Source organism: Amblyraja radiata, chromosome 32, assembly GCF_010909765.2.
Source record: "Amblyraja radiata isolate CabotCenter1 chromosome 32, sAmbRad1.1.pri, whole genome shotgun sequence".
NCBI lineage: Eukaryota > Metazoa > Chordata > Chondrichthyes > Rajiformes > Rajidae > Amblyraja > Amblyraja radiata.
Genome location: NC_045987.1, coordinates 13,529,395 through 13,544,845, shown reverse-complemented (window position 1 = coordinate 13,544,845; position 15,451 = coordinate 13,529,395). Strand labels below are relative to the sequence as shown.

At 44.4% G+C, this 15,451-nt stretch overlaps 1 protein-coding gene across 4 annotated transcripts in view; it reads left to right on the top strand.

Moving 5' to 3' along the window:
* The window catches only part of sh2d3c (SH2 domain containing 3C), a 118,857-nt gene that overhangs the window by 74,742 nt on the left and 28,664 nt on the right, over nt 1–15,451 (top strand). Inside the window, exon 1 of one of the 4 annotated variants that reach the window (XM_033048857.1) lies at nt 3,692–4,038. The exons of the other annotated variants lie outside the window; for them this stretch is intronic. Coding sequence (XP_032904748.1) covers nt 3,958–4,038 — 81 coding nt within the window. The 5' untranslated portion in view covers nt 3,692–3,957. Of the gene's footprint in view, nt 1–3,691; nt 4,039–15,451 lie in introns of those variants that run through there. 4 annotated transcript variants of the gene reach the window in all.

Here is a 15,451-nt window from a genome sequence, read left to right as displayed (position 1 = left end):
ATTGCCAGATCAGGTGGTGAGTCTTTCCTTTTAGTGAAGTAGTCTACACCCTTTATGAACACCATTTCCTTATCCTCTTTACCTGCTCTTCTGCCTGTCAGTTTCAGTGGGGTTAAAATTCCCCATTAATATTATATTCTATGGGTGGTCTGAATGCTATTGCTTTTGTTATTGATCCTTAAGTACTTTCCTTTTCTAATGTAGATTCACTTTTGTCTTACTGATGTACTGGAATTATTTTACCTCTGCTTGCTTTAATGCTTCACCTTCCTTTTGCTCTGACCAACATTTCTCTTTTAAAATCCTACAGTGATTAATTTATTCTAATAATCGTGATCCATACACAATCCTTACAATCCTTTTTTTGTTTTAAACTTCATGTATTTTAGCATATGGACAATTTGACATTATTAACAGGATTTCCTCTCACTTTATTTTAGCCACCGCTTTACATTTATTCTTATAACCCTATTTATTCCTGATCCAGTTAAGACCAACATGTTTTATAGATGAAAATGGCACATCCAAGAAAAGACACAAAATGCTGGAGTAATTCATCAGGTCAGGCAGCATCCTTGGAGAACATGATTAGGTGATGTTTTGGGTCGGGACACTTCTTCAGACTCGAATAATCACCTATCTATGTTCTGACTTGCTCAGTTACTCCAGAATTTTGTGTCTTTCCTTGGTAAACCAGTATCTGCAGTTCCTTATTTCTACAATTGTTCATCCAGTATATATATATACACACACACACACACACACACGCACACACACACACACACACACACACACACACACACACACACACACACACACACACACACACACACACACACACACACACACACACACACACACACATAAAGTGCTCATGGAACTCAGCGGGTCAGGCACTCTCTGTGGAAGGAATGGACAGATGATGTTTTGGGTTGTCACCCTTCTTCAGATTGATGGTGAGAAAGATGTATAAGGGAGGTGGAGCAGAACTAATCCAGACAAGTGATAGGTGGATAACAGCAAGAGATTAGCAGGAATCATAGAAGGGGTGTAGTGAGAGAGGGTCTCACAGAGCTCCTGGCAGAGAGAGGAGGAGAACTTCTTCAAACAGGACAAACTTGAGAAGATTCACAGTGGAGCAGTAAAGTGGAGACACTAGGAACTGCAGATGCTGGAATCTTGAGCAACACACAACGTGCTGGAGGTACTCAGTGGGTCAGGCAGCATCTGTGTAGGATATGAACAGACAATGCTTCACGTCAGGTCCCTTCCTCAGTCAGGTGTCATCTGCGGATATTGTTATTATGTTTGTTTACAAATTAATAGAAGTACATCCAAAAATCGGGAAAATCTGCCAGTCTGGCACCTGAAGTCCCCAGAATGTTGGATTATTGGAATATATTACATAGAAAATGTTAGAAAAACTCAACAGTTCATAGAATCCTTTTATACCATCTCGTTCATTCCTAATATTTTCTCATGTACGGCTCATATCCCTTTATGCTTTTCTTTTCCCAGTATCTGTCCAAATTTATTTTTAATATTATAACTGTTTCTGCCTCCACCACTTCCTCCGGCAACTTGTTACAGATATTCAACACCCTCTGTGTGGAAAAACCTACCCCTCACTCAAATCCTCCTGAAATGTCTCTGTTTTCACCTTAAACCTGTGTCCCCAATTGTAAACTGCATTGTACTGCGAAAACTGACTGTCCATCCTATTTTTGTCCCTCTTAATTTTATGAACAGGTATAAGGTCAGGCTGTATCAGTTGGGAGAGGAGTGGAGTTAATGCTTTGTGTCAAGGAACTTTCATCAGAATTGAGAAGAATTGGCAATCAAACCTGTTTTAAATAGCACAGCAGTGAGAGTGTTAGAGAGAGCAAGAGTCAAGAGTGTTTGATTGTCAAATGTACTGACAATGGAAAAATGAAATTCTTACTCGCCACAGGTGCATGCAATAGTGCGCAGGCTGAGAGGCAGAGAATGGTGGAGACTTGTTGACCAGTTGATCTACCTGGAGGGGACAGAACTGGAAGGAGATGAATGAAAACAGGAGATTGAGAGAAAGAGTTAAATGTGATAACTGTGAGATATAAAACATCGCTGATTTTGGACCTGAGATAAAGCAGAGAATGCTAGAAAGGGTTTCGGCCCGAAACGTTGCCTATTTCCTTCACTCCATAGATGCTGCTGCACCCGCTGAGTTTCTCCAGCATTTTTGTGTAACTATGCTAGAAATACTTAGCAGGTATGGCAACATCTGTGGTGGGAGGAAAACAGGATTCACATTGCAGGTTGATGAGCTTAGATCAAACTGATCAGACTGGTCACTTGAAATTGTGGAATTAAGTCCCTAAGTGCTTTGATGTGACTTGTTGAAAAGTGAGAAAGCAACGTGACTACAGATGTTGGAAATCTGAAATAAAATAGAAAATGTTGGAAACATTCAGCAGGACAGGCAGCATCTCCAGAGAGTGAAACCGTTGTTCTGAAATGTTAATTCTTAATTTATCTCTACAAATACTACTGTTCAGCTGAGTATGTCTAGCATTTTCTGTTTTTATGATAACTTGTATATATTGTAGGGAATTTACAAAATTTACCCACTGCATAGAATTGCAACAATACTTCAAATGTTGCATAGAATGATGGATGGGATGTCAAATTACAACGTTATAAAATACTGGGTAAACAAGGAACTGCAGATGCTGGTTTACAAAAAAAGACAAAGTACTGGAGTAACTCATCGGGCCAGGCAGCATCTCGGGAGAACATAGATAGGTAACATTTCAGGTCAGGACCCTTCTTCAGACTGATTAAAATACTTGTAAGAAGGATGTGATTGGCTTGGAATGAGTGTTGAGGAGATTCTCCAGGATGTTGCTTGGATTGGAGGTGTTGGGTATATTGGAGGTAGACACTGTCACATTTAACAAGCACCAAGTAGACTATCTGCACTAACAACCCTATGTACCCAATAGGGGTAAATGGGATTAGTGCAGAGAAGTATAACGGGTTGCATGGACATAGTGGGCTGAAGGGCCTGCGTCGGTGTGGTGTGAATTTGTGTGTGATTTCCAGCAGTCCGAAACCAACTCCAATTCTCCCCACGCACACAAGCTGCCCGGCCCTTGCACCTGTGTGAGCGGTCATCCCGGGCCGTCCCCACCTTTGTGCAATGGGGCAGAGAGAGATGCGGGGGACGAGCTGGGTCTGGGTACAAGTGCGAAGTGGGGAGCAGCCAGTTTACGCGGGGGTGAGGGCGAAGCCCGTTGTGTCTGCACAGACCCCGGCTGCAGCTTGCGTTAGTTAATGAACAGTCTGTCTGCTCACTCGCTGAATGAAGCTGCAGCCAACGCGTGGTGCCTGAGTGTGTGGGCACCGCGGGCTGCGAGGCTGCCTGAGCAGATAGCGGCTGCTTTATCCGTTCCCTTGTCTTTTCCTGCCCTTTACCACTACCCCCCTCTCCAAGAGAACCCGGAGTGAAGAGCCTCGCTCTTGGCGTCAGCCGGTGCCCGGGGCAGAGGGGCTGGGCTGTGGGCTTGCATCTCAGGGGAAGTGTTCTGACTAGAGTTGGCGAGTGAGTGGGTGGGTGATTCGAGGTGGACTCGCCCATCCTTCCCCCTCTCCCCCACCTCCATCACCAGCTCCCCGTCAATTCCCGCTGGGACTTGATTGCATTTTCATGAGCTGGGAGGCAGCTCCTGACAGTCATTGGCGAATCGTGGCGGTGCCGCGGATTGTCAGGAGGGTGATGCTCCCGTGCCCAGCACCATCTCCGCGACTGCACCAGACCCCCCCCCTCCCTCATCCTCATTCAGCATATGTAGCTATCTGTGTGTGTAACGGCACCGCGAGATATCAGGCAGTAATTCAAGCCGAGGGTGTGGGAGGAACCCGGGTCAGTTCTTGTTAAGATCCTGGATTACACACATCTCTTTGGAGGAAGCGAACATGACTGACAAGTGCAGTTTGTGGAGCGCCATCTCGGCGGCAGCGTGCTGCTTCTACCGAGGATCCTTCATGCAAGTCCAGGTAAGGAAGGATAGCATGAAACACAGGCAACACTGTGCAGCTCGCCTGGCTGTGGCATGCGGTCCCCACACATGGGGAGGGATGCGGGGCTGCAGCTGCACACGGTGCCGGCATTCTGCAAACCGCTACTTTATGAATGAGATTTGCCAGGTAGTCATTGTAAACTGTTCCATCCTGCCTGCTTGCCTTCTACTGAGAGAAGGTTGGATTCCTTAAGCAATCCCATCGCGTTGGCTTTGTACACTTCTACAGATAGCGTTTGAATCAACAACATTATATGTGTATATATTTTATACACTATTAAGAATTACTGTACGGGTGGATTACAGTTAAACAAATGGCAGTAAAGGTTGTTTTTTATAGAGTATGGTACAAGGGTGATATACATATACATACACAAGCAATTTCTGAAATTACACTTGGACAATCTGAGTGGTCGATGCACGGGGTACCTAGCAGAATGGGAGAGGGGTGGACCAGGGTCAAACAGTATAGGCAGATATAGACACATAATGCTATTCGGAGGGATAGCCACAAAAGATGCAAAGAGACGGAGATGGGAATGATTCAGATCTGGGGAGAAACTGAGACATAACCAAGAAAATGTGACTTGGATGAAGAGGCGCAATGGGCTGTGTATAGGGACAGAGACATAGAGGCATGGAGGGAGAGGTACGCGCGGACACACAGTGAGACAAAGCTAAAACCCAGACCCTCGGGGAAACACAAAGGCGCATATCTATAGGGTCACAAAAGCACACATACTCATGGGACAGATACAAGGCGAGTGGCAGTGACTGGCTCGGTGCCTGATCCAGTGTGTGATGGAACTGTTGATCTTCCACGATCAGTCCATGCACTCGGTGATGTCATGCGGTGACTCTGCTTCGTGTCCTCGCTGACTTCTGCTGGAATTTGAAATATGGCTCAAGATCCCAGAATCTGTCGTTCCTTCAGTCTCTACTTCGGTACCTGAACCGTCATGATTCAAGTCTAGGTTTCATACTCGCTGTTGACCAACGCACCAGTTCATTCAATACTGGCCAATAGACGATAGACAATAGGTGCAGGAGTAGGCCATTCGGCCCTTCGAGCCAGCACTGTCATTCAATGTGACCATGGCTGATCATTCCACCGCACCCCCATCCTTGCCACCCTCTTTCTCCCCTAACCCCCGCCTTAATACAAGTGGAAGTGACGGAAGGATCATCGCCCCACAGTTAGTAAATGAGCCGGTTTACAAACACATTGGTGGCGATGGGAGGTGGTGGTTACCAAGGAAGAAACCCTCCAGTTGAATTGCCACCCCCTCTGCGTTGGGCAGCTTAATATCAAAACACAAAGGAAGGAACTCTGCGGGCCAGGCAGCATCTGTGGAGGGAATGGATAGACAATGTTTCGGGCCAGGATCCGGTGAGTTCCTCCAACACTTTGTGCTTTGCTCAAGATCCCAGAATCTGCAGTTCCTTCAGTCTCTACTTCGATTTCTGGTCCGGCCAAGAACACATTCAGCCAGGTCTGGACAATTGTATGGATGGTCCATACGGTGACACTCAGAGGATGATCAGCAGTGAGCTAAAGCACCAGAGAACCGCGGTTCCTCACTGCGGGAATATTTGAACCAGTCCCACGCCCATACTTGGCAGAAGAAACAAGACTTGGAGGAAATAGTTCGGAGCAATTCCAGTAAGCCAGCACTTGTCACATCAGGAGGAAATGCCGTGACCGAGGGAGCGTAAAAAACCCACTCACTCAGAGAGATGAATATAGGATGCGTGCTTTGGAGATTCTGCCATGTTATTGTAAGGACAGGTGTGGTGTATGGAAAGTGTGAAGTAGACGGATGCTCAGTCGCTTCCTTGTAATGTGGCTGAGCTAATGACGGCGTGGGACAGCTGCATTAGCGTGGGGAATGAAAACATCGTTCAGTAACATATCCCCTTCTCCGTGCGCCAGTATTCAACATTAATATAATGTTTCATCTTTACTTTCGTTTTGTTAAGGATTCTGATGACGACTATTGTCCTTCAGCGCCTGACAAATAACCATTCCCTAAGGTCAGCATTGAGGTGGCCAACAACTCTGCTCTCTCCTCATAAAGAATGCCTAAATCCAGAGATTGCCCCAGTCCATGGGACCTAAGATTTAGAATACTGATCCATGCCCATTTCATTGCCCAGAGCCCTCCACCCCATCCCCACCCACCTAACCCTGCCTAGGAAATACCTGTTCACAGCGGGATCTGTTCATGTTCCGTGTAACAAATGCCCTTGGTCAAACCCTACCATGCTGGTCTTAATGCTTAGAGGTTATTTCATCACAGGATAATCGCAGCTGTAGTCAGAGGTCTTCGTCCCAATTACACTCAGATGAGTTTCCAAGCAAGGATCAGCGGAGACAACAGTCTATCTATCTGCCTCCCTTCTGCAATCTATCACCAAAATACACACACAGACACACAACACAGATTAGGAATTGAGCAGTTATATCTGTGTCTCAATGATTCAGCTCCATCAGCAGTGTATTTATAAATAGGCCCGAGGGGGAGGGGGGTGCAAGATGTACTGCAAATGAGTGTATTTGCATTGTAATTTCGTTCTTTCTAAATGTGTTCTTTATAATTGCAACGTGCACTGCACATTTTTGCTCCAGGAAAACATTATCCGCTTTATTGATCACACATTGAAATGCAGACACTTGGCCACTCACACGACATTTCAGGCTCCATTAGAAAACCGATCTCATACAGAGAGAAGGTAGAAAAACAGAGAGAAGGTAGAAAAACAGAGAGAGCTGCTGCCGCCCCACCCACCCACCCACGCTGCCTTCAACCGCACAGCAGTAAGTTCTACAAAGTTTCCAAAAAGTGACCTGTGGAAATGAATTCACATGTAAAGTGAAAATTAAAAAAATCTGAATTCCCATGGAAGTACAGAGAGTTCCAATCCATTTACAATGTGATGGGGGCAGCTAATGGATCGGTAATCTGGGCCGGCCATTCCAATGTATGTTTCTCAAGCACTAGAGGCAAGGCATGGCTCTTTAAATTAGTTGCAGGAACATCATTTTGTTCCCAATTTTAAATACGGTGCCGAATACTTGAATTCACGTTCACTTTCACGAGATGGGGGTGGCAGAACTAGTAACTGGTGTCCATTTCAATCCTCGGGGAGAAAATAAAGGTGTTCAGATGATAACAGAAACTGCCTCTGAAAAGATGACGTAACTAAGAAATAACGATGTGCAGTTTCGGTTTAATAGACGAGTCAGGTGCCGGGTACAGACCCCATTAAAATAACAGACTATCACCTCTGTGGAAACAGCGAGTGAGAAATGGCACGACGCTCATTTAGCTCCTAATCGCCGGCGATGGTTTAGAATCTTCATTGAAACACCCAAAGCAACTACAGATATAAAAACACAATCAGCTGTGCGACTGTAGCGGGGAGACGTAATTTTTGTTGTTGTTGCTGCGTGAAATTCCTCCCTTTTTTTTTTAGAGAAAGGAGAGGTTGAAATCTAGCCAGTGATGATCTGGGAACGCGCTGTCGCTGAGACAGCAAAAATAACTCAGAGACAAGTTTCGAAAGGGATTGTGACAAATACTCGGGGCGGGAGATAATGGCAGAGATATGGATAAACAAAAGATTGCCGGGGGTTAGGAGAGGTTGGACGGAATTGGATGGGCCGAACAGTCTCCACCGAGAGCATGTTTAAAAAAAAAATCTATTGGACCCAAAGACCAATTTATGACAAAGAATGTGTTGAAATTCTGGTGGTAATCTGTCCTCAGGCCGCGTGCTATTGTCTTCTAAAATAGACACAAAATGCTGGAGTAACTCTGTGGAACAGGCAGGCAGCATCTCTCTCTGAGACCCAGAGATGCTGCTTGTTCCGCTGAGTTACTCCAGCATTTTGAGTCTATCTTTGGTGTAAACCAGTTCCTTCCTACATATTTCGTCCGCTATTGTCTTTTTTGTCCGTAACAGGGACATTGTTTGAGCTGTGCGGGAAAGAAAAGCACGTCTGCTGCGAAAATGACATTGAAGATCCGAGCAAGCAAGCAAGCAGCTGTAATGTGTTATCCCTGCACCAACGAGAGCTTTTCCTTTGTGGTGTAGCGGTGACATCATTTCTAGCCAATAGCTCCCCTTCTCGATGACATGCACAGCAAAAAAAGAACCCGCTGAAAAAAGAGAGAATCCTTAACCTTTTCAGTGCCAGAGTTTAGCCTCTACTTCTCCCAGTCTCTGGAATGTGATGGCTTCCACTTCCTCGCTTCCTATTAAATTTCCAGTGACTCCTAGTCCAAAGTACCCTTCCCCACACCTCCCCTTGCCCCCCTCTGCATGCCTGAAGCCAAATAGAGAGTAGGTAGACAAAAGTGCTGGAGAAACTCAGTGGGTGAGGCAGCATCTCTGGAGAAAATGAATAGGTGATGTTTCGGGCTGAAACCCTTCTTCAGACACCGAAGGAAATAGGCAACGTTTCGAGCCGAAACCCAAAGGGTTTCGGCCCGAAACGTTGCCTATTTCCTTCGCTCCATAGATGCTGCCTTACCCGCTGAGTTTCTCCAGCACTTTTGTCTACCTTCGATTTTCCAGCATCTGTAGTTCCTTCTTAAACGCCAAATAGATAGACCGAAGATAGACACAAAATACTGGAGTAGACACAGCGGGTCAGGCAGCATCTCTGGAGAAAAGTGTCTCTGAAGTGTCTGAAGAAGGGTCTTGACCCGAAACGTCACCTATTCATTTTCTCCAACATGCTGCCTGACCCTCTGAGTCACTCCAACATTTTGAGCCAAATAGATAATGCTTGAGAGATATTTGAATGCAGAAGGCGCCATTACCGAATCCAATTTATACTTGCACAGAAACAGGCCCTTCAGCTCAACTTGTTCATGACTATCAAGATGCCACATCCAAACTCGTTTGACGTTTTCACTCCATGCGTTTTGATCCATGTCCCTTGAAACCTTTCCTATCCACGTACCTGTCCAAATGTCTTTCAACTGTTGTAATTGCACTTGGCTCATCATTTCGTTCTCCCTGTCTCTACTACTTCCTCTGACAGCTTGGTCAATATACCCACCACTCTTTGTGTTGAAAAAAGTTGCCCCTCAGGTTCTTATAAATCTTTTCCCTCTCACCTTAAACCTATGATCCCTGGTTCTTGATTCCCCTAACCTGGGAGAAGTCTCTCTCTCTCCTCCCCTCATGATTTTATACACCTCAGCCTCCAGCATTCCAAGGAATAAAGTCTGCCCAACCTCTCCCTGCAGCTCAGGACATTGCTTAGTGAATAGTCACTGCTACATGGGGTTAACCTCGAGTGAACTGAAGACTGGAAGTTAATTACTTAACAGTTCGTCTTGGTTTGGTCGAGTTTGTGATTATTACCTTGAAGACAATCCAGGATTTTATCTTCCAGTTTAAGATGACGTGACTCGTTTCGTGACTGTTTTTCATGCTGGTGCAGTGGTGTCAAGTCTGTGTGCTCCCATTCGCTGCTGAGCTGTGACGTCTGTGCTGAAGGATTAATTGCTCCTGCACCAGGGTTGCAGATTTAGGAAGAAATTATTTGCTGTTTATTTACTGGCAAATTCAGCGTCCCGTATACTATCAATTTTGTTCATCATTTCTTCCACTTTTACATTTTACAGCTCATGTACTTGAGAATATGTGATGGGAAGCTGTGTTGATATCAGGCATCCACTACAGATGACGTCTGTATATTAGTGAGTGGCTCAGTGGTCTCAGCAGGGACGGTGTGTGTGTGAGGGGGGAATCTGCAGACAGTCCCTGCACAGACTTCTGAGAGGAAAAGGTTATATTTAAGCTCAAATACAAGTTGCGCTTGGTTGCAGAGACCAGTTTGTCCTGTTGCTCGACTCTTCCCCCCCCCCCCCACCCCCCTCCACATTTTCACCAATGCACTCTGGACTTACACAACAGAAGCTCCAATGTGGCTGTTTCTTTGTTTCTTTCTCCTTTGTTGCAAATCCTACAGGATTTCATTCTTTTCCAGGGTGTAGCACTTTCATCTTGTTTGTCGATTCTAATCCATTGCAGAGATTTGAATACATAATATAGACTGACGATGAACAACCTTTCTCAGGGGAGGGGCAGATTTTACTGTGCAAACCACCTCTGAGGGCCAACCACAAGAATCTCATTTTGTTTTAATTTGTATATAACTAGACGGATATTTTTAGAAACATTTATACACTAGTGCCATGGCACCACCTCCTCATTGCTCCACTCGCTCCCACTCTGCTGTTTTCTCTAGTCATCCCTCAGCCTCGTTTGCTCCGAGATATAAAGTCCAAGCCTACCCAACCTCTCCCCAAAGCTCAGGCTCCCCTGGCGAACTGACACTGCTGCAGGGATAAACCGAGAATGAATTGCAGACTGGAAAATAATTACCTCACAGTTCAGTTTGGTTTGGTTTAAAGCTGTGGTTGAATTTGTGATCGTTACCTTGAAAACATGTTTTGTCTTGCTGCCCGTTACTGCCCCTAGCATCCAGGAGCTGCATCCAGGGACACAGGATCTGGGCTCAGGAATGCCATAAGGACATAGAATGTGGGAACAATGGACCCATCTAGTGGACAGATTGTGGACTATATGCCATCCATTTTCCCCTATGGATTCAGGTTGACACTTCAGTGCAGTTCTGAGGGTGTGCCGCAGTGTCAGTCCTTCAGATGAGAAATTAAAACAAGATAGTCATCAAAGGACATAATCATCCTTTGAGAAGATGACCTGAGTGGTAATCCTGAGTGTTTTAGTTTTCAGAGATACAGCGTGGAAACAGGCCCTTCGGATCATCGATCACCCATACACTAGTTCTATGTTATCCCACTATCGCATCCTACACACTAGAGGAAATTTACAGAAGCCAATTAGCCCACAAACCTGCACGTCATTGGAATGTGGAAGAAAACCGGGGCACCTGGAGAAAGCCCATGCAGTCACAGAGAGAACTTACAAACTCCACACAGACAGCACCCATAGTCAAGATCGAACTCGGGGTCTCTGGCACTGTGAGGCATCAACTCTATTGCTGTGTACATTCTAGCTAATGTTTGTCTCTTCACCAACATTAATTAAAACAACTGGTTCGTCATTATCACATTCACGTTTGTGGGAAAAACTGGCCAATTTCCTTCTTTACAATGTAATAATGTGTAGAGGTTGTAAAATATATTATATGCATCTAAATCTTTCTTTGAATGAGGTGACAATAAAGCCAAAGGTTTCCCATGGTTTATTTCTCTCAAATCATATTTCTACTGAGTTGTTGGAAATGGCAGCATGCCAGTTCAGCGCTAAACATAGCTGTCTTTTCTTCTCACTATAAAACAACTCCAATTGGAATTCACCTGGGAGCAAGAGGCTGGTCTCTGTAGTAAAAGGTAACAGCATCCGGCCTCTGACCCCATTAACTGTTCCATCTCAGGACAGTTAAGGTCAGCAGCAGCATCAGAAAGGTCATAACTGGAAAACCAGGTTTGTCTGCTATTTCCCAGTTACAGTTTAGGTCAATATTAATCTGTTCAGGGTCCAGAGAATCACACTGTGTGATGTGTAAAGGCTGTTTGTATTGGTTAGAATAGGTCATAACCTTAATTTCAACTACAAGTGACTGAGGAAAGCCAAACAGAATAATCTCTTTCAGAAATGAATTTCTCCGGTGATTATTCTGGGCTCTGCAAATTTCCCCCTTTGAATTGTGGTTGCAAACTTTTTTAATCATGGAATGTAGCACGCAGTGGCACAACCAAGACTTATCTACAGAGTGGAATTCTCAGTTTTATAATGGGGAGCCATGTTATTAACATGTTGCATTATAATAGGCAGCCTTATTATCAGAGATGGGTGCATCAGACTGGTATAGTCAGAACTGCTGTCACAATGGTGTTGTAACTGGGAGCCTCATCAGCATGGGTGTGGCAGGCATTGTAAAAACTGAGTGTCTCATCATCAATGCAATGCAGCGTGATATTACTGAGAATTCTGTAGTATTCTGGTCCATTAGACTGCCAATAGGATAAAGTTTCATGATGTAGTTCAGGGTGTTGTTGAATAGATAATTACTTTTCATTATCTGAGCTACTGGGAAAAATACACAGGCTAGAGACGTCAATGTGGCTCTTGTCTTTACTAAAAACATGACCTTTGCCAATGTTGCTCATTCATTAATTCATCATTCAGGCGGGCACCTTTTGTGCTAGTGTTTAGATAGTGAATATCATCTGGAGATGAGGTATGTCAAACTGAAACCAATGTCATCCAATATCATCCAGTCATACTATCATGAGCAAGACCCTGGATTGCAGTCTACCAAGCTGGAATCCTACCATTTCCTTCAACCTCTCCTTCTCTCTGCTTTTGTTATACCAGGGCAGCTGTGACTAACTGAAACTCTATCATTTTTTCCCTGGTGGAATCTTGCTAAGTTAGAATAGACCAATAATGGAATCTGGGATCTTTTCGCACAAAGGCGGGGAATAATCTGTAGCATTCTGATGTTTCTGTAATTTCACTTAATGTCTGGGTGAATTAGTCTCAATCCTGGTAATTGCCTCAATTTGGAAGCTATAGCTTTTATAGGCAAAGAATATTCCTAATTTGTTTAAGAAGGAACTGCAGATGCTGGAAAATGGAAGGTAGACAAAAATGCTGGAGAAACTTAGCGGGTGCAGCAGCATCTATGGAGCGAAGGAAATAGGCAACGTTTTGGGCCAAAACCTTTCTTCAGACTGAAGAAGGGTTTTGGCCCGAAACGTTGCCTATTTCCTTCGCTCCATAGATGCTGCTGCACCCGCTGAGAATATTCCTAATTTAATAGGTTGGAGTTGGTTTATTATTATTATGTGTACCGAGATAAAGTGAAAAACTTTGTCCTGCCTGCGATTCTGTCAAAACATACCATGCATGAGTACAATCGAGCCATACACAAGTACTTGGAAATGAGATTTAAAAGAGTAGACGGATTGTAACGGATGATAATAGATCCTCTGCTGGGAACAGCAGGCAAACAGTCGCCACACTCCTGCGCTTTGTAGAATACAGGAAAAAGTAATTTTTACTGACATAATCCTCAAAATGATCAGACAAATGAGTTCTCGTGGTTCAGATTTTCTAAAGAATCTGGCGATCCTCATCTATCAGTTCCTTGGAGGATACTGACGATAATTGACTCTGACTGGGCATTCTTTACAAACATCAACTCTTTTTTGATAAAGCAGACATCATTTCTGGTTTAGCACAACCGGTTGAATATTCATTAGTTCATATTGTACCAAAGTGATGTATTGAATCACACTTGGTAAATCACATCCCAAAGCCACTTCTACATATTTTATAGACTGCAGTTGATTGTGAGATTATTATGGTAATTGCATTATCCTCCTTCATTCTTAATTTGAACCCTGGCAATTTCAGATGTGATGGAAATTATTCTCTCAAATCATGGGATTTGATATGAGTTCATGGCTGAATAGCATTAATATTCTAAATGGTGGAACTTGGTTGAAGTTAGATCCTGAATGAGCAAACATTGTGATTAATCCAGAAAACGTAAAATGCTATTCTAATGGGCACTTCATGCATTATTGAAAAGGTAGAAAGCACTGTTGGAGACCAGCACAGTTTAGGCATAAGAAATGTAAGCTGCTTACATTTCAGTAAGTGACTCACCATCGATGCATCAAAAACACTTCCCGTAAAATGTGTTCACAACCATCAGTGCTATTATGCAGATTCTATTAACAGGTTATTGATTTTACACTGTTTCTGTAGGCAGTTCACTAGAACAGAAGGGATAAAATATCCATTGGTGAAATTAACTACAAATGTCAGGAAGGCTTTGGTACAGCCATATAACTATATAACAATTACAGCACGGAAACAGGCCATCTCGACCCTTCTAGTCCATGCCGAACACGTATTCTCCCCTAGTCCCATATACCTGCGCTCAGACCATAACCCTCCATTCCTTTCCCGTCCATATAACTATCCAATTTATTTTTAAATGATAAAAACGAACCTGCCTCCACCACCTTCACTGGAAGCTCATTCCACACAGCCACCACTCTCTGAGTAAAGAAGTTCCCCCTTATGTTACCCCTAAACTTCTGTCCCTTAATTCTCAAGTCATGTCCCCTTGTTTGAATCTTCCCTACTCTCAGTGGGAAAAGCTTAGAGCCCCTCAGGTTCCTGTTTGTGTTCCTGCTCCCCACTTTCTCAACTGTACCCCAGTCCCTGTCCTTCTCCCTGTCCCCCTATTGGCCTGCTCCCCACTGAAGCTATTCTCTGCAACAAACGTGTTCACCTGTGGCAACATCTTTCTCCTCCACACCAGTTTGTGTGGGTGACTGTCCGATCCCTCTGTTCATGCTACTTCCTGTATTGTACTTGGCATACCCCACATTCTTGCTCCTCGACTATATGCTCATGGTGTTCCAGCTCCCTCTGTGTATTTTCAAGCTTGCTAATCCCATGTATTCTTGCTGCCTGTCCCCCTTGCTGCTACTCTTACTACCAATGACCCCATGTTATCTTTGTATCCCCTCCTTCCCCCCCAAAGTAACATCTCACATCTACCCATACTAAAATCTGAGTTGCAGGGGGCTCCTTACTTTTCAGTACTTCATAAGGAAATGTTTAGTGGGAGCGGTGGGTTGGGGCTGGGGATTAACAGTGGAGTTATGTAATGGATAAGGAGAAGTGGCTTGCCAGGGACAGAGAAATAGATGGTCAGGGACATCGGGGACACACACACCCAACCACCCTGCCATACAAGCCAGCCTTTGGCAGTGTGGATTCCACAAAGATTGTACATCAGCCACTTCAGAGCACAAACATATTGGAAACAAATTAAATAGGACTAGTTTAGATGGGGCATCTTTGTTGGCATGGACCAGTTGGGCCAAATGGTTTGTTCCCGAGCTGTCTGACTTTAAGTCATCCTTGGCCTTAAAACTGCCTAGGAAGGTCGATAACTGGTGTGAATAGGTGGTGGGGAATCTCCTGTTGTAGATGTATCCCTGATTTGGTTCACCTCCATGTTTAGTCACTGCAAGGCTCATGCACTGAGAAGGAATGGAATTGATGAGAGGATGGAAATTTGATATGAAACACCCCTCACGTTGGATTTGTTTGCAGCCTGCTCCTGGCGGCACAGCGTTCCATGTATTACACAGTGTCAGATGCAACACTATCTTTAACATTAAAGTATAGACGTGATAAAAGTGTAGTTACACCTGAGAAACCAAAGGCTTCCTGCAGCTTTAGAATACCAAGCCTGTTCCTTAATAAAATGCGCGGACAGCGTGGGCTTGCCCCCTCGCTCTGGTCACCGGACTCTGTAGGGGCAATATGTAAACGCTGTAAATCACCATGGT